We start from the raw sequence: 19,759 nt of genomic DNA, 5'->3' as shown, positions 1-19,759 counted from the left end.
TATAGAATTCGTGACACTGCTTGATGCTCCTCCAAAAACAATTAAATAATGTGGACAGATCTGAATGGTCTTTTTTTCTTCTGAAATGTATTGTGTAGCCTACTGAAATTTTGCAATTTCAAATAAGAAAATAAAGTGTACTTTTCAACCATGTCTAAAATGCACAGCTTCAGAGTTTAACAGAGAACTGAAGATTATATGCATGCAAAACACCACGATGTAGGCTACTGAAAAAAAATAAAAATAATTCTGCCTGTGCAGTGTGCATTAAACATGTATCCTTGAGAATATCACAGTTAGGACTTGGACAGGATTATTTCTTCATTTCTGCATTCAGTGTCTTAAGTGCCACATGATCTTTCACAAAAAGGCCTATGCTGATCTTGTGCTCATTTCTTATTATTATCAATGTTGAACACAGTTGTGCTGCTTAATATTTTTGAGAAAACAGTAATCTTAGGATTCTATGATGAATAGAAAGTCAAAAGAACAGCATTTAAAGGAAATAGAAATATGATGTAACAATGTATGTCTTTATTGTCAATTTTGATCATTACAAAGCATCCTATTAATCTTCAGAAAAAACAAACAAAATCTTGCTGAACGAACACTTTTGAACAAAGGTATATATAACAAAATATGTATATACTGTGCTTGAAGTGGAAAAAATAAAAAAAGTGTTGGCGGTACTTACGTGAAGGGGGGGGGGGGGGGGGGGTGTTATGGTATGATTGAACATACAATCAAACGGTTCTACAATACCTATCAAGTCAAACCCTGAATACTGATAACTAACCAGATTATATTCATTATTAATTTACAATTTATTTGCATTCCGTTCGTCTAATGTCACATCCACAATAATACGTTTTAATAAAAAATAAAATAAAATAAAAAAATTAAAAAAAAATTTTCTAAAGTGTATTTTCACTGTGTATATCTCAATACAGGTGAATGTCAGTAAATGGTCGTGTAACTGAAACTCCTCGTCCTTCTCACCACCCTCTGTATATACTGATCAGCTCCCTTTTCTGAAGTTCTAAGATGGTCTGGGTCTCAATCCCTCCACTGTGTTGACCAGTGCGTCTGAAATTCTTGGGCATGTTTTCGAAATAGTGGTGCCAAGTGCCTTTACTGTTTGCGCCAAAGCCAAACACACTGACCTAAGCACAGAAAAACACATCAGCAGAAGTACCTGACAGTAAGCCACACAAGCTCTGTGAATGCTAAAAGCTTTCCCTTGTGAAAAAAAGTGCACTTAAGTGTACTTTTATAAAGTGTACTTATTACATAAATAATATACTTTAAATATATACACTTAAGTGTGAATTAAATGCCATCTTTTCGGCGCACTTAATGCACATTAAGTGTAATTAATTTCAAATATATCATATATTAACTTGAAATAAAATGTAATAAGTTGCCATTAAGAGTGATTTTTTGGAACAACTTAATTGGTACTTTATTACAACTTTATATATACTTTCATAATTGCTTCTAGTGTTTTTAAAATATACTTAAAGTGCACTACAAAATGTAATGACACGCAATTAATGTGATTTAAAATATACTTTAATGTCAGTTAACAATTCACTTAAGTGTGAATTAAATGCAATGTTTTCGACACACTGAATGCACATTAATTGCAATTAATTTCAAATATATCACATATTAAGTTGAAATAAAATGTAATAAGTTGCCATTAAGAGTGATTTTTGGAACAACTTAATTTGTACTTTATTACAACTTTATATCTACTTTCATAATTGCTTCTAGTGTTTTTAAAATATACTTAAAGTGCACTACACAATATAATGACACGCAATTAGTGTGATTTAAAATATACTTTAATGTCAGTTAACAATACACTTAAGTGTGAATTAAATGCAATGTTACAATCAACAAAACTAAATGTAAAACCCTCTAAATTTACTGACAAAATAATCTCTAAAAGAAGTACATAAAAACCTTTCTGTTGATGCACAAGAAAACCCCAAGAAACACTATGCATAAACACAAACAGTTTTGGAAAGAGACCTTTGGGTAATGCTTTACAAAAATATACTAGTTACCTACTTCAGTTAACATGAACTAAGAATGAATAATACTTTAAGCATTTATTAGTCTAAGTAAGATAATATTAGTCTTGGTTATATCATGTTGGCTATAAAATAAACTAATATTAACAAATGAGACCTAATTAAAAGTTACAGAACCTTGTTATTTAGCTCTTAAAGGGATGTTCAGCAGAAGAAAGAAATTCATACAGGTTTGAAACAACATGAGGGTGAGTATATGATGACAGAATTTTCATTTTAAAGTGGAGTATCCCTTTAAACCTTTACCAGCACCAACATTAAACAGGACCAAATGCTTGCATTACAGTGAATCTAAGTTTGTCTAAAAAAAAAAACACTAAAAAAAAAAAAAAAAAACACTGAAGAACTCCAAAAGCACAAAAATCAAAATGATTTGTCACCCAATTTTTTAAGTTGTTGGAAAGTGCTGTTTATGTCAATGTCCCAGATGCTCTCCAGAGTATATGTGAATGGAAATGTTTCAAAGATGCAGGAAAGTCAGAAAAAAATGCCTTGAGGAAAAAAACAAAAAAACAGAAAATTTGTTTATAATACAGATCCAGTCCATTATTATATTTGGCTCAATTGAATGAAAGAGATAGATATACAGTTGCACTTCAAAGTTGAAATACACCTTGCAGTATCTGCAAAATGTTAACAATTTTATCAATAATAGGGATCACAAAAATGTACGTTTTATCTTTATTTAGTACTACCCTGATGAAGCAGTTTATTCTGCAAGGTGTATGTAAACTTTTGACTGTTAACTGTTGATAAATTGTGTGATGTGATTGATTACCTCAGTCATCAGGGCCACATCGTAGTAGAAAGCTGGGCAAGGTTCCTTCTATTTTCCACAAACACCAGGATTCCACTGACTACGCCATCTTTACTGACACTGGGCTTAAAGTGATTAAAAATAGAGAACCTTTTTATTGCTACTTTACAGCGAATTAAGCATAACTTTATCAATTACACAAAGATACAGTATATGACCCATGCAAACCCAGGACCAATGCAAATTAAGAAAGGTATTCTTACATTTTAAGCTTGCCCCACATAGCTATCTTCATGAAGGATGTTCCTGTTCCTGTATTTACCACAGTTGACACAGCAATGCTGCAAGCCTTCTTCCTTTGGTTTGTTACCTATAAAATATATGATGATTATAGGGCAGGTGTAAATGCACAGGTGGGAATTTATTACTTGCACATGCAAAAGATTCAAAGCATTTAAAAGCTATAGGGATAACGTTAGTTAGTGACTTGAAAGTAGTGTTTTAGCTTGATCAGGATGTGCTGTCATGATAAATCTTGTAACATCACCTCATCAATACAGGTCTGTGATTCCACACCGCTTGCACTGTATCTCCAATAACAAATATGAACTGATCCTGCAAAATGAATGTTTAAATCCAGGTAAACACAAAAATATTACATATTCCAAAACAAATAGTAATTGAACAACTCTTTAAATACAAAATGAAATTGAACACATTACAAGCATTTTTTCTAGAGGTGGGTAACGTTAATATATTAAATATTTATGGTGGTTATAAGATTGATTATTTGTATTAAATGTAGGCTATATAAACGTCTTCGAGTGTTACAATATTGGATCAGCATTCAGCAAATGTTTAGTAGCTTGTTTAAAATAATTTAAAAAGTCGGTTTGGTTTAAAAAAAAAATCAGCAACCAAATTCCTCGAACACGACCACACACGCCTTCCTCACATTACAATGTAAGACATTATTAGAATGCAATCATATATAAATTATTGAAAACATGATTAATTCACCTCCCGAGTGTATTGAGTTTATAATATCTGCGATTAAAATGCACTCAGCAACTGACATGTTACGGTGAAAAAATAATTAACTAAAGAAAGCATCAATATATACTTACTTGATTGATTATTTGCAGCATAACGTCTCATCTGCAAACAAACATCCAAACGTGGTGCTCCTTTTGTTCTCTTGTTTGGCTAGCTTCAGTATCATCACGCATCGCAAAACATAGCGCATTTTTCAAACTCTAGTGAAGTAGAGCGTCATAATGACGTAGTATTTCTCGCGCATGCGCATTAAACAACATATTCATATATCATGCATGGTTATCCCCTGGTTTCACAGACAGGGCTTAAGACTAGTCCTAGACTAAAATGTAAGTCTGAGCTGTTTCCACTGAAATAAACTTGCACTGACTGATCTTAAAAATATATCAGTGCCTTTTTAGTTTTAAGATGCACATCGGTAATGTTTTTTTCTAAGCATGTTTATAAAAATTACTTAAATGTCCTAATTGATCTATGGTCTAATCCTGGCTTAGTCTAAGCCCTGTCTGTGAAACCGGGCCTAAATGTTATTTCAGCTTTTCTGTTTAAGTTAAAGTTGTTCTAACTCATTGTGTTGTTAAACTCTGTAAGTTCACAAAACTTTACTCATTAACCTAACTAAAAGTCAATCTTTTTTTTCAATGTAGTCTAGTGTGATTAAAATTAAATGTATTTTAACTGAATTTAAATGCAAATTCATTTTGTTTACATTTGTTTAACTTTTGCTCGCAATTAATACAATTTTAAATGTGTGTTTAATTGACTTAGAACAACATAATGATATTGAAAACTTGTATTATGTTCACAGATGTAAAGTAGCTACAACACATTACTATTAGACTCCTCTCATATATTACATTTTATTTTCAAATATTATGTAGAAAGCTGACACTAGTTGAGTTCATAGAGCAAGGGCTGGTGATAAAAATGTCAACAATAAGTTGTACTGGATTATATTGTATAAGCAGATGTATTGGAAAAATACATTTCAACTGCATAATGCACACAGTATATATTATAGACAAAACACATTTAAAATACATTAACCAATTAATTTTGGACAACACACTTGAGTTGGAATTAAAATCAATTATTTTCCATGTTTTCCATTAAAACTGTTATTTTATATATTAGTCAATACATCAAAATAAATTCCCTTTAATAACTTATAACTTTAACTTTAATAAATTTAAAACACTATAAATCATAATTATTTAAAATGTATGTTTAAGCAAAACTTAGTAGACATTGCAAAGTGCATTTTTTAAAACATGCACTTAAGTGTGTTTATAAATATTGTCATGAAAGTGTTCTTTCTTTAAGTTAAGCTTAATTAGACATTATTACAAAGTGCATTTTTAAAAAGTGTACTTAAGTGTGTTAATAAATATTGTGATGAAAGTGTACTTACTTTACATTAAACTTAATTAGATATTATTACAAAGTGCATTTGTAAAAAGTGCACTTAAGTGTGTTTATAAATATTGTGATGAAAGTGTACTTTCTTTAAGTTAAGCTTAATTAGACATTATTACAAAGTGCATTTTTAAAAATGCACTTAAGTGTGTTTATAAATATTGTGATGAAAGAGTACTTACTTTAAGTTAAACTTAATTAGATATTATTACAAAGTGCATTTGTAAAAAGTGCACTTAAGTGTTTATAAATATTATGATAAAAGTGTACTTTCTTTAAGTAAAACTTAATTAGACATTATTACAAAGTGCATTTGTAAAAATTGTACTTAAGTGTGTTTATAAATATTGTGATGAAAGTGTACTTTCTTTAAGTTAAGCTTAATTAGACATTATTACAAAGTGCATTTTTTTAAATGCACTTAAGTGTGTTTATAAATATTGTGATGTTAGTGTACTTACTTTAAGTTAAACTTAATTAGATATTATTACAAAGTGCATTTGTAAAAAGTGCACTTAAGTGTGTTAATAAATATTGTCATTAAAGTGTATTCCCTTTAAGTACACTTAAGTGGTCTTTAATTTTAATTTTATTATATTATCTGCAAGTGCACTTTTCAAAAAGTATACTTTGATTATTTTAAGCACACAAAAAGTACGCTTTCAATACAATTAAGCACACTTCTTTTTCACAAGGGTTACCTCATCACAGATGTGCAGGGCGAACATCAGCACAAGGAAACCCGTGGATGGATAAGATCTTTTAGACGTAATGTGCAGCCACGTACTGTGCACATAATGCATGAAAGCAGGGTGTATAACCATCACCTGAAAGAATGAGACGACCATTAGCAAAGAACAAAAAGGAACTTTGATGTTGAAGCCTTTACAAGCTACTTCAGAATCTACAATGGGGTCTAAAAGTCTGACAAGATCTTGGACTCAAAACCAGATAATGAACCATTCACTTTAGGATTTAAACCGATTTTAGACAAAGAAGTTACAATAGCTATGTTTGCGTCCAAAGTTGCAAATTAACTTTAACTGACCATTCACAAAGACCCGCCCCCTTTAGTAACTGTTGCTATGTCCGACAAGCCACGCGCTCTTGCGCCACACCATGTTCTCACGCAGTGAAAAATACATTGCGGAGGAGAGAGGACACTGACAACGCGCTGACAGACAGGACAGAGCAGGTTACTTTTGATATGAAACAAAGTCTCACCTTTCAAATTTGGTCATTATTTAAAGAAATTTAAACAATAAATACTGTTTTGTGGCTCTTTAATTTGTCTGACAGATCGCTGTATGCCTCAGTTAAAGCTGCTCATGAACCGATCATCTCTTCCTTCTAGTTAATTTATAGCATCAAATAAACATGAATGAACATAAGGAATGTTGTTTTAACCACGGAAAGACGTCAGTACACCGTTTTTCAAGTTCAAATCCTCCAATGTTAATCTACTAACTCTCCTGACTGCTTTGTTGGACAAAAATGCTGGATTATGATTGGTCAAATCGCCTGTCAATCAAACTCCCTGCAAAGGGTGCACCTCATTCCATTTCCATTACATTACATGCAAACAAAAGTCTCAGGTAGCTTTTTGCATAAAACATTTGCGAATAAAGCAGTGTATCCATCTCATGTGTTCAAAAGAACAAAATTGTCCCTTTGGTGCAAAATATCTAATAAATGGAAGTTGGCAATGTGGCTTTTTTCCCCTACATCATAAATGAGTTGTGTCTCAGAGCACGCAGTCAAAACGCAATAAACACTGTCATGTTATCTTGCGTTCGAACGCCTGGTGTTTGGGAATCCAATCATGAGAGATGCTTCTGGGAGGGAATTAAACCAAGTCATTTCAGAATGACCAAACCAACATTTAAGATGCTATGCAATGAATTTGGTCCACTGGTTAGTCCAGTTATCCCATCACATCCTCTGTTGAGGCAAAGTCACGTGAGCTTTTTGTTGCAAATCGAGGTATTTATGTGTTTCCATCATAGTTTATGTCTTCTTACAGGATAAAAATGTATCTGCTTCAATTGAGTGCATACATTTTTTTATGCGCATTTGTAGAATTTATGCATATTGTGGCTTTTCCATCCAGCATTCTTTCATGAGATATCACATATGTGCATAAAAATAGCAGTGTTGAAATAGGGTTGGAGTGAAACTCTGCAGGAGAGTGGCCTCCAGAAGCAGGATTGAAGACCTAGGTGACACTAAAGGGTTTCCATGGCATACATTGTGCACTTATCTCAAGTAGTCTGTGTGCCATAACATTAATCTCCACAGCAGTCTCTCGGGTGGAGTTTGTAGAGACAAAGCATACAACTATAATGACCAATTTTATCAATTCAAAATTCTTTATATGAACTCTTTTCTGTTGAATGGTTTATCGTTTTCGTTGGTTTATTATTAACATAAAATTTAGATACTGTGTGATCTTACTTTGTCCTTGTTGGCTTGCAGCTTGTCTATAACCTTAAATCGTGTTCTGTTGAGTAATACAGAAACAGAAAAAAGGGTCAAAACAATCCAAGAAATAATTGATGACAAAATAAAAGTACATATGTTGGGGTAACTCATTACAAGTAACTTGAGTTACACAATCAGATTACTTTTTCAAGTAACTAGTAAAATAACACATTACTTTTAAAATTAACAAAATATCATAGTTACTCTTTCAAATAAGTAACACAAGTGCCCTTGTGCTCATGTTGAGACAAATAATCGAGGTGCAGTGTGTGTGTGTGTGTGTGTGTGTGTGTGTGTGTGTGTAAACATGATGGTTATTGTAGTTCTAGACTGAATATGAGTGCATTTATTCATCTCACTTGCACAAAAAATTCAATATTCCTCAAAATGAATAAAAAAAAAAAAGCAGAATCAGAATACTATGCAAACCTCTTATAACTAAATATGTTAAATAAAACATACATTTTTGTGCATTTAATCTCTTTTATTGACCAATGTACTTGCTTCTGACCTTCAATAATTCAGTTAAAACATAAGCAAAAATGACTATAGATTTTTAAAAAATGTTATTGGTAAAGCAAGCGTTAAACTTTTTTTCTCCTTTTCTTCTGTTATCCAGAACTGTAGAAGCTAAAAGGTTTGTTTGTTTGCTTTCCTCTACTGTACATGCATGCATTTCCCTAAGCATGAGGCTTATTTCACTGTTGGTGTGAAAGGGCCTTTATATTTGCCCAAAAATATTACTTTTTTTTTTTTTTTTTTTTTTAAAACAAGCACACCCCATGTGGAAAAAAAGTAACACAAAAGTAACGTAAAGCATTACTTTTCTAAAAAAAGTAACTAACGCAATTAGTTACTTTTTAAGGAAGTAACGCAATATTTTAATGCATTACTTTTCAAAGTAGCTTTCCCCAACACTGCATAATGTGCAAATGTCATTCAAGACATAAAGACTAACCAATCATCATATTTCACCTCCAAATCAAAAGACACTTGGAATTACATTTTTCTTATATAGAAAATTAAGCTTTAGGATATTGTGTGTGTGTGTGTGTGTGTGTGTGTGTGTGTGTGTGTGTGTGTGTGTGTGTGTGTGTGTGTGTGTGTGTGTGTGTGTGTGTGTGTGTGTGTGTGTGTGTGTGTGTGTGTGTCCTCAAAAAATCGCATTACCGTAGTACAAAAAATGTATTGCTATAACATTTAAATTGTAAATTATTTACACATTAGGGTATAGACCGATTTGTTGTACTGCATTTATGCTGATGATAATATATACTTTATAAATATATATAATATATAATTATGACTTAACCATTATCTCACCGTTTAATAGTTCCATCAGTAAGAGCACTGGTGACCCACTGGATATCCAGTGTTTTGAAGGGCAACAACACCAGGTTGGTGGTGTTGTCCAGATGAACGGCACTTTCTGGGTACAAGCAGCGGTGGGTGGTCCTGGACCCAACATCTTTCTCATAACCTTCAACTGGTCCCTTATTCATTCTGAGGGAGACAGAAATATAATATTAAAGTAATATTAAAATCATAATCAAAGTGGACCTATGTCCATTTTAAAATTCTTGATTCAGTTTTTCAGCTCACAAGCATGACGCGCAGCGCTACTCATGCTGAGAGAGAGATAAGACAGTAGATCTGCACAATTAATCTTTAAAAGACTGTGATCTCCATTCAAACACCCACACAATCTTCTTCCATTTCGTGTCTATTAAACCTTTTGACAAAATCATATCGCAACATTCAAATCTGTGTTGGCGCTGCCGCTGACCCAGAGAGAGTTGTCATGAAACAGCAGTCATTTCCTCATAGTATCATTATTTCTGTGATACAATAGTTAAAATTATCATAGAAGTACTGAGATAAAAGTTTAAATGTAAACAGTGATGTCTACGATATATAGCGATAGAGTAAATCAGCTTTTGATAAAAACTTGGTGCTTAAAATAACGCATTTAACGATTACATTGTTTCACCACAAGCGACTGTTAAAAAATGAATTTGTTATTGAATCATTTATTAAAGAGAATGTAGTAGCCTACTGTATGATGCTTCTAAAATAAGTCAGAAAAATGTGATGAATTGTTTTTGTAAATATGACTCATCTTATACATCATGTAAGTGTATGATTGAACTTTTTCCAATGGTCTAGTGTAAAAAAAAAAGAAAAAAGAAAAGAAAAAGATTTTACCTCATCACAAAATCATGACTGTCTATAAGAGGACCATAGAATGATCCTATAAGGTTCCCAGAGTTCCCCACCACAGCACAGGTTCGGCAGCGAGATGGACCAGCGTCTCTGTAGTGTTCCTCTCCAGGAATGACAGAGAACAGCTGCTGAATCACTTGAGAATAACTAGCTTTGCTCTTAGTAGACTGTAGAGACTGTGGGTGGATTAAAAACAAATCTAATGTCACAGTGACACAGGAAAGTGCACTTCTACTATATATAAAAAATCAATATAAAGAAGATTACATTTGAAAATCACTAAGAACAATCTCTCTATAAATTACAGAAACGTCTGTCTGTCTGTGTGTGTGTGTGTGTCTGTCTGTCTGTCTGTCTGTCTGTCTGTGTGTCTGTTAACCACATATCTCTCGAACCGTTAGTCCGATGGATTTCAAACTTGACAGGTGTCTCGCTACGGTCACGAGTAAGTGCAGTGCCAAGTTTGACGTTGTTTGGATGAGAAATGCTAAAGATATCGTTAAATATATCATTTTTATAAGGTTGTGGTTTAAAAATAAACATTCTGACACTAGAGAGTTGTATCGGTCAAAGAAGCCCCAAGAAGGTTGTGGTTTAAAAATAAACATTCTGACAATCTGTCAGCTACACTGTTTACTTCTGAATATTATAGTTTGGTTCCAAAACGTGATAAATCCATTTTGATTAATTGGAGTAAAAATGTGTTTTCTTTACCAAGAAACCAACAATTACTAAAAACACACACAAAAACTGATTTTGCACGGGCACTTTGCACTGCTCCCTGAATCAACACGCTTATTCATTTGTGGATGTTGGATGTTAACTGAATCTATATGTCAGCTATGCTGTTTCTGAATATTATATTTCATTCTGGTGCGCTTAACGTTATTGCTACTGTGTAATAGTAGCCTATGCTATTCACCAACTAAACATATCCTATTCAATGCGTTCACAGTCTCTTTCACGGGCATCATTTGTAGTGGCCTATACACAAACTGTTTACTCAAGCGCAGCGTTTTCTCGGAGTTCACTGTGTGCTCTCTACCATGCACAAAAAAAAATGTCACTGAACTTTTGCTGTGTAATTGTAACAATGAGCACTCAAACACACCAAACCAACAATTACTAAAAACACACACAAAAACTGATTTTGCACGGGCATTTTTTGCACTAGTTTATATAAACTAGCACTGATTAGTTAAAAGACATTAAAACTTTACAAAATATTTATATTAAAAAAAAATGCTGTTTTTGAACTTTCTGTTAATCAAAAAATCCTAAATAAAATGTATCAAGTTTCCACAAAAATATTAACCAACACAACTATTTTCATAATAATAAGAAATGTTTCTTGAGCATCAAATCAGCATATTAGAATGATTTCTGAAGGATCATGTGACACTGAAGACTGAAGTAATGATTTTACATTTAAATATATTAAAATAGAGAACAGTTATTTTAAATGTTAATATTGTTTCACAATGTTAATGTTTTTCTGTATTTTTGATTAAATTAACAAACATTAAAAAAAATTACAGACCCCAAACACACATTATATCATTAGAAAACCCATTCTCCATTGTTCTAATTCTACAGTAAATTTTTAAAGAATTCACTCCCATTCAAGTCATCATTGTGAATATGAACAGAATTGTCCACACCTCAGAAAGTTAGATTAAAACTTCAGAAAAAGAACAGCATTGCAATTCAAAGAATTTCAAAGCAGTCACACAAGAGTATCATTTCTTTAGACCAACACAACAACAAACTGAGTCAGAACTGGTATTTCATGTTGTTGATTAGATCCACTATGAAGGTGTTGGAGTGCTATGAGGTCAAATATGTGGGTTTTTTTTGTTATGTTTTTTTGTTTTTTTAAAGATTATAGAAGGCGAGGCCAAGAGCCGTGGGAGCGGAACAAGACCGGTGGAGCAAATGCAAGGGTACTATACGGTTATCCGGACCACATGTGATGACCTACCCCAACCCCGCCCCTAAACATACCCGTCACTGGGGTTACGACCAACCAAGAGCGGCTGTGGTCACGTGTGGTCAGGTGTGGTCCGGATAACCGTATAGTACCAATGCAAGTACACAAGTCAACAAAATAGGGTAAGATGAGCCACCCCCTGTCTCTTGGCAACTGTACACTTTTATTGTCATGTGACCATATATTTCGGAACCACCCACCACTTCTGCCAGACTGTGAAAATGAAAAGCACATGGGAAGGCACTAGGCTTGCTACAATTGTCGGTGTTATGGGTGTTACACGGTGTTCAGTCGCAACACCGGTTTCATCACTTTCATTTTTTTCATTTTTTTTCATTTCATTTTTTCATTTAAAGCGTTAAGATTTAACGCAATTAATGCAGTATCCGTTTTTTTCTGTCACCCGTTGACTAGCGTTGTATGAACACACTCTAATGCAAATGCATTTAAACCATTCAAACGGGACAAGACAAAAGAGACCGCGCTGTCTGTTTAAGTCCTGCCTTATGTGACACACACAAACACACACACGACCCACAGAAAGACAGAAAAAAAAAACACAAAAAAATAGATTAATTAATAGAATAGAATAGAATATATTATATTTAATAGAATAATGTTAATTTTGGGCTCATTTTTATTGTAATAATATGCTGTAAAAAATGCAGTGCCATTTTCAATGATCTGTGAATGTTTCATGAGCTGTATGATGTTTTTGACACATTGGAGTACATTATTTTATAGATTATGAAAAAAAGAAATTCTATTTATCAGCAAATAACTCAGCAGTACTTACGATTTTTTCAAAGTGGATACATTCACTGTAAAGTTCAGACTCTAAGCTTTCAAGTGACATCAACTTTGTGTTAATCAAGGCAAAATTTTTGAAAAATATGGTAATGAATATTTTCGCAGCTAGGTGGCGCCTGCTGGCGGTACACTCGGTTTTAGAGGGATTACTCAGCACTAGTTAGGAGTTAATAAATGTGATAGATGCGATAGATAAAAATAATTAGATGCATTAAAAAGCCGAGATCCTAAGCTTTACAATGATATATATTTTGTTGTTCCATTCAATGGTTGCTTAGTAATTAGATTGTTTTCTTTCCGAATGGGAATCAAAAAGATAAAATAAAATAAATAAATAAAAAAGCTATTCATACTTTGCAGTCACGTACCATGGATACCTGGCGGGCAACAAACGGGTATTTTCAATGTAGAGTCCTGTAGTTCCAGGTCTTTCTAGTAGCTATCAAGTCTGTTAGTGAGCTAGCTGCATAACTATGGACTAGGGCTGGGCGATATATCGCATGACATTGTTAGGCGCATCTCGTCAGTAAAGCTGGTTCTTTGATTAGTAGTAAATCGCCATCACCTGCTTTCAGATGGAGCGGCATTTACAACACAGAGCCGTAGTTAACTGACAAGCTGAGCCATATCGCATTAATTATCGCGGACGTATCGCCTGCGATAATTAATGCGATATGGCTCAGCTTGTCAGTTAACTACCTGGCAAGATCCTTGATTAGTTTACTGGGTTTCGTTGCTGGAGAACGACGTTCTTGCCCGTCAGCCAGTACTTGTGACGTCACGTGCAAAGTATGAATAGGCAGCCTACAGGCGGTTACAGGACATTACACACATTTATATATTTTTTAAAGTCACTAGATGGCGCTCTTTTCACTTGAATATATATATATATATTTTTTTTTAGGCCTGCACTCTATTTTGATGTGAAATGTTGCATTTATTGAAAAAAATAAAAATAATAAAAATAAAATAAAAATATATATATTAATTCTAATGGAAAAAATAGCTCATCAAATTATATAATTAATGCAAAGTATCATAAAAATCTTTAAAAATTCTAAATAATAATAAAAAAATATTATTGAACAAAAATATATTTCATTGGTTTTCCTGGGGGGAAAAAAAGTACAATTTTAAGGCTTTGTTCGTTTTTGCACGAAAGGAATTTATTGTAGGTGTTGCAAGTTCAACATGGGTTATAGGTCGAAAGTTGAATGAACGAGTACTTATTTCTTTTCGATTTCTTACAGGTTGAGTTGTTGTTGCCCATAACACGCTAGCATTCTGCTAATGACGTCAGCATTCTGACGTCATTGACATTTTAAAAGACTTTTTAAAGCAAATAAGTGACTATAAGTGAAATAAAAAATATATATATAATTAATATATCATAGAGTTGTCTGTTGTGGTGGTGATTAGATGAGATATGTGGTGACGTCACAGTCGTACTGCATTGTGGGACATATAGGTGCCTGAAGTGTACATTTGAAGTAGACTCGCTCCCTCGGTCAAAATCGAGGGAACGAGGGTCTGTCCATATAAACTTCCCTCGTCCACTTCACGAAGTGGAACGCACTTCAAAATGGCGGCAGGGATTCCCCCAAGGGGAAGTGCTTAGGGAAGTTCGCAAGTGCGTGTCTAAAAGTGGACTGGAATGCAGCACTGATGGATCGAGGTTGGTCCAGAGAATGTCTAATATGAAGAGAATTGGCACTCTCTGGTTACTTCCGGTTTCTGGACTGCTGCAGTAACACGTCTCTGTCCATGCGGGGGCGCTCGCAGGCGAGTGCAGAATGAATGGAGGTCTATGGCACTATACCCATCAAAATCCACTTTTCTCAGGATATAATTTTTTTTCTAGTAATTTGAATGTTGTATTCGAAAGGAGATGCAAAGAAATTACACATTGCTGGGTGTTAGATTTTTTAGAGTCACTTATTTCCTTTAAAAAGTCTTTTAAAGTGTCAATGACGTCATACACATCAAACGACCAGAGATACTGCTGTATGGCAATCCTTCAGTCGCTTTAGTGCTTTCGCGCTCTGCACTTTCATTTCTCTCGAGGCATCGACAACACAGCTGACACAGGTAAACACACGTGCTAGACGAGTTTTTGTTTAGTTTGTTTCTGGTCCCGCTTCGGATGCCACGATGCCATCAAGCGGTATCTCTGGTCGTAATCAGTCCTTCACTGACCAATCAGCATTCATTAGCAAAATGCTAGCGTGTCATGGGCAACAACAACTCAACCTGTAAGAAATCGAAAGGACATAAGTACTCGTTCATTCAACTTTCGACCTATAACCCATGTTGAACTTGCAACACCTACAATAAATTCTGAGATTTCTCAACGGCAATCGGGTGAAAGAGACGAATTTAGCCATCTAGCCCCATAGACTTCCATTCATTCTGCACTCGCCCGCGATCACCTCCAGTGGAATTCTAATGGAACTGCAACCAAGATCGATACAATGGGGCTAATAGGAAGTGCCAAGGCTCTCCGTAGACGGGCTCTGGTTGGTCCTTATCATAGACTGTAAAAAAATATGGACGTAGTGTCCGTGACGTCACCCGTAGGTTTCTGAAGAGCATTTTTGAAGCCTAAAGTGGGCGGAGTCGGCCGTTGCCATCTTGGCCTCGCGTCACCTTGCGTCACTCTTGGATAACAGAAAATGGGCAAAGAGGCGGGGCGTGTGTGGAGCTGGAGGAGCCTGGCACGCTCGCGGCTCACCGCTCGACGTGATCGAGTTAGCTCAGGCTTGGAGGTAATGCTATATGCTACTGAAAGTACCAAGTCTGCGACTGCACAGGGCCTCGCGCTAAAGTGACAGTTGATGATGTAAAGCCAATTAGAAGTTCCTGTTTTTGCCCTTTGAAATATTATTAAAAGACATGGCTACAAGTGAGACTGTGTATCGTGATTCTGTACTATTCTGCTAGTTGAAAATGTATTATGCAGTAACTATTACTCTGAGAGAGTGTGTGTGACAGTGATTTATGTGCATACATGTCAGTCACTCTTTTTTTATAGTCTATGGTCCGTCAGCGCGGCATCGCTCGTCAAGTTCGTAGAGAGCTTATTCAGTCCATTTTAAATTCGGATCTTGGCCGCCTCTCAAATGGGTTAAACCATAGATATATTACCTATGAAGTTCAAGTAAATGCGCTAGAAATCCGCGCTTATTCAACGATGTGCATTTATTGCATGGACGGAGAAAGCACCGACACCTGCAGGATTTCATCTGATGGTACATAAGCATATTATAATCAATCTGTTCCGTGAGAGCAGAACGAACGAGCCTTTATTGACGTTTTTAAATCTGAAAACTCCAAAAACCAACGGCAATATATCAGTCTTATATCCATCAATTATATCCTGAGAAAAGTGGATTTTGATTGGTATAGCGCCATAGACCTCCATTCATTCTGCACTCGTCCTGTGAGCGCCCTCATATGGAACCAGAGTGGAACTGCAACCAGTTCAGAAGCCGGAAGTTTACAGAGAGTGGAAGTTCTCCCCTTATTAGACATTCTCTGATAGAACCGTTGGGTGAAGCGGTCATAGCCGGGTCTTATCTTGAATAAAACACATCCATTGACCAATCAGAATCAAGGACTGGAACTAACCGTTTTATAAATGTATATTAAGGGTGTATTTACACCTGCCTTGTTTGGTTCGATTGAATCGAACTCAAGTTCGTTTCCCCCCTTGGTGCGGATCTTTTGGGCAGGTGTGAATACAGCAATCGCACTCGGGTGCGGACCAAACAACCGAACCGAGACCCAGCTGAAGAGGTGGTCTCGGTACGGTTCCAAACGAACTCTGGTAGGGGAGAGTGGGGTAAAGTGAGACAATTTTTACATTTGTTCCCCTCTAAGTGAGCTAAAATGATATATCAGTCAAATTTACACATTTCCCATTAATTCAGGATGTTTCCTAGCAATGGAAATTATTAGAATGTATTCAGGATAAAGGGCAGTGAAAATATGATTGTTTTTAAAAAAGTGGTAGGGGTAAACTGAGACAGACCAGAGAAATCAAAGGGGTAAAGTGAACCAGCTGGGGGTAAACTGATCCACTTACTTTTTCCACTCTGAAACTTCCATAACAACACATGTTGTAAAAGTAAGAATCTTGACAGCTAGCTTGACAACCACACATTCCAAAACTAATGACGGACTAGTAACAGAATCATGGAGATTGGTCAATTAAGCACATTTTTTGATGACCCACCGGTGCGCATCCAAGTGAAGGTGCAACGCCCTTGGCGTGCTAAGGGTGAATAGCACACTGGAGGAAATTCCTCCTAAAAAAAAAAGAACTATGTCCAAAATATTATGATACATTTGGAAGCTCAATGCAGTCAGACCTCCCCTGGCCAGCCGAAGGAGGATGGCCCATCCTGGGCCAGATTCGGATTTGTCCGCCACTGCTGGAGTTCCGTCTGGAGCAAAGTCGGTCCTAAAACAGACCTTTCGGTCTTTGTGGAGATGGGACAATGCTCCGCTTGGACAAGGAACACGGACCAGAGAACCGTGGTGGTCAGACCGGGTGGGGAAACCGCCTGACCCAGCCCAGAGAAAGAGCATTTTGAGTGGGCGAGACTTCCAGTAAATAGGGTCTGGTTTGGACACCCAGTCCCTCGGTGCCAGGGCGTGCATACCGGTGAACATGCACCATCCTGGGTGAGCTAGGGGTGAAAGACACACTGGAGGATATTCCTCCTCATAAAAATGTCCAAAAATATATTGTATTTGAAGAAGAGCTTCATGCTCGCAGACCTCCCGGGCCACACCTGCTGGCGCTCCTGCTGAAGCAACGACGGTCCAAACACGGACGCTTGGGTTAGTTGGGGCCCCCCGGCACGCCTTAAGAGCCGAACTTCGCCCTGCGCCTCCCCCCGCTTTGAAAGCACCCTTCCCGGTTACGGCCTCGAACCAGATGCCTCCCGCCCCTGCCCCCTGCTGTGTCGTCTCGAGCCCAGGCCCGGGTGGAGCGAGACCCGTGTGTAGGGAGCCTGCGCATCGCGGTTCACCCTCCGGGGCTTCTCGGTTGAACCCGAGGTAAAACGTATGCTTGTCGAACGGTCGGTCTGGGTAAACGGCGAAGCGACTCCAGGGGCTCGAGACACCCCTGGAGAAAAAGCGGTGGAGGAAGGTCCTCCTCCGAAAACAAAAACGGACAGTGTCCGTGAGGTTGCAGATGGACGAGATTCCCATGCTGACTTTACTTCCCAGCAGGCTCCCAGGGAGAGTGCGGAGCTCCTGTCGGAGTGACCTCGGTCCTAAAACGAACCTTGGGGGTTTTGTCGAGGAGGGGACAAACGCTCCATTCGGACAAGGTGAGAGGGAGAAGGTGCTGCACCTCTTTGCCTCAGCTACTGCACCCCAAGCTACTGATTTTACTTCCCCCTTCTTTTTGATGGCTTTTCTACAATGTTTATGATATTAAAATATGTTTAAGACTAAACTTAACTTGTGCCTCATGTCTCACTTTACCCCACCGCCACATTTTAGAAAAAAAAACGATCTCTCTTAGCAATTCAGGCTTATCTTCAGCTAGCATCATCACATGGTTTTATATGTTGGTAGTTCATCAACATGTATGATATAAGTTTTTCTACCTGAATCAATTTGCTTTGGCACAACAGTTGATTAAGTTGACAGCAAGAAAATTTACTTTTACATGCAAAAAAAAATATTTTTGTGAAAAAAACATGCTTACTACAGCATCATGAGGTCCTCTCCTTCATGGGCAAGGGGAAATGAGAGGGGCTTGAAAACATAATGGTCAAATGACCAAAATTGTGTTCCGTTGCCTAGATATAGGGGGTGTCTCACATTACCCGATGTCTCACATTACCCCGTTCTCCCCTACGGTTCGTTTATTGTGTGAACATGAACCGACCCAACTGCAGAAAACTGGGTCTTTTTATTTGACTGCTCTTATGAGGATACTTAACAAAACGGACATTTTGGCATAATGGTGTGTGTTATTGTTCGTTCAAGCGCGAAAGAGAATTCGATTCCGGCGCGAGGTCTGTGCACGCTATACTGTTGCGCGTCTTTCTGCACGTCGTGTGTGCATCAGGACATTAACAGACAGAGCGTTCTCTTTTGTCTTACCACGCTTAAATGGTTTAAAAGCATGTTCTCTCCGCCGGAACTGTCTTGCAGCACATCGTCGTCTTCTCAAAATCCTAATTACAACATCATATAGATGACATTGTGTCATATGATGCTCATTAGTTTCTTCATATTGCGTTTGTAGAGAATAACACCAAATCAGTAAAAGAACAAATATTGCATTACGAAATATCTTCATGTTGAGCCTGTTTTTGCACTTCCTGCTTTTCCCTACTTGAGAATTCCTGTCCAATGAATGGATGACCTTAGCACATGTGTGGTTTTGTTTACAAATTTTGGTTCACTTGCAAAAAGAGCAGTGTGAAAGCGAACTGTACCAAACAAAAAAAATCAACATTGTATTTGGTCCGGACCAAAGCAAGTGAACTATCGGGCTTTCTTGGTGTGAATACACTTGATAGGGACAGAAATTGGGCAACAGCCTGGAACACTTTTTTTTTATATTTGTTTAATCCTTTGTCATAGATGCATTCTGGTAATTTAAACTGATAGAAAACATCCTGAAATTACTGTACTTTCATTGTAATTTTGCCTCATTTACCCTTATTTTGAGGAACACGCAGATAAAATATGGCTCATCTTAACCCACTCTTCCCTATATAACATTGTGATTTTTGGCCATTTTTAACATTTTAAGGATGGAAATTAATAGGTCTACCTGCCACCAGGCATAGATGTCGTCAGGAAGCCCGCTGTTATTGAGAGAGAGCAATGGTGGGACATCTTGTCTGAAGCGTTTGGTAAACCACTCGTCGTCACTTGCAGCCAAACACCGCTCCA

The 19,759-nt window shown here is 36.5% G+C and overlaps 2 protein-coding genes across 2 annotated transcripts in view; one reads left to right on the top strand and one right to left on the bottom strand.

Moving 5' to 3' along the window:
- LOC307163328 (CMP-N-acetylneuraminate-beta-galactosamide-alpha-2,3-sialyltransferase 1-like) overlaps positions 1-19,759 on the top strand; it is a gene marked incomplete at its 5' end in the record, with an annotated part of 148,619 nt that overhangs the window by 93,846 nt on the left and 35,014 nt on the right. The window lies entirely within an intron of this gene.
- On the bottom strand, positions 978-18,052 carry LOC307162965 (CMP-N-acetylneuraminate-beta-galactosamide-alpha-2,3-sialyltransferase 2-like; the record flags this gene model as incomplete). Its single annotated transcript, XM_079878748.1, has 6 exons — positions 978-1,163; positions 6,030-6,155; positions 7,783-7,828; positions 9,133-9,312; positions 10,015-10,208; positions 17,615-18,052. 6 exons carry the CDS (start codon positions 18,050-18,052, stop codon positions 996-998), a joined length of 1,152 nt encoding a protein of 383 aa, XP_079734874.1. The 3' UTR covers positions 978-995.

The sequence above is a fragment of the Squalius cephalus genome (assembly GCF_949319135.1).
Source record: "Squalius cephalus genome assembly, chromosome: 8".
Classification (NCBI taxonomy): Eukaryota; Metazoa; Chordata; class Actinopteri; order Cypriniformes; family Leuciscidae; genus Squalius; species Squalius cephalus.
This window is presented reverse-complemented; position numbering and strand designations above follow the sequence as displayed.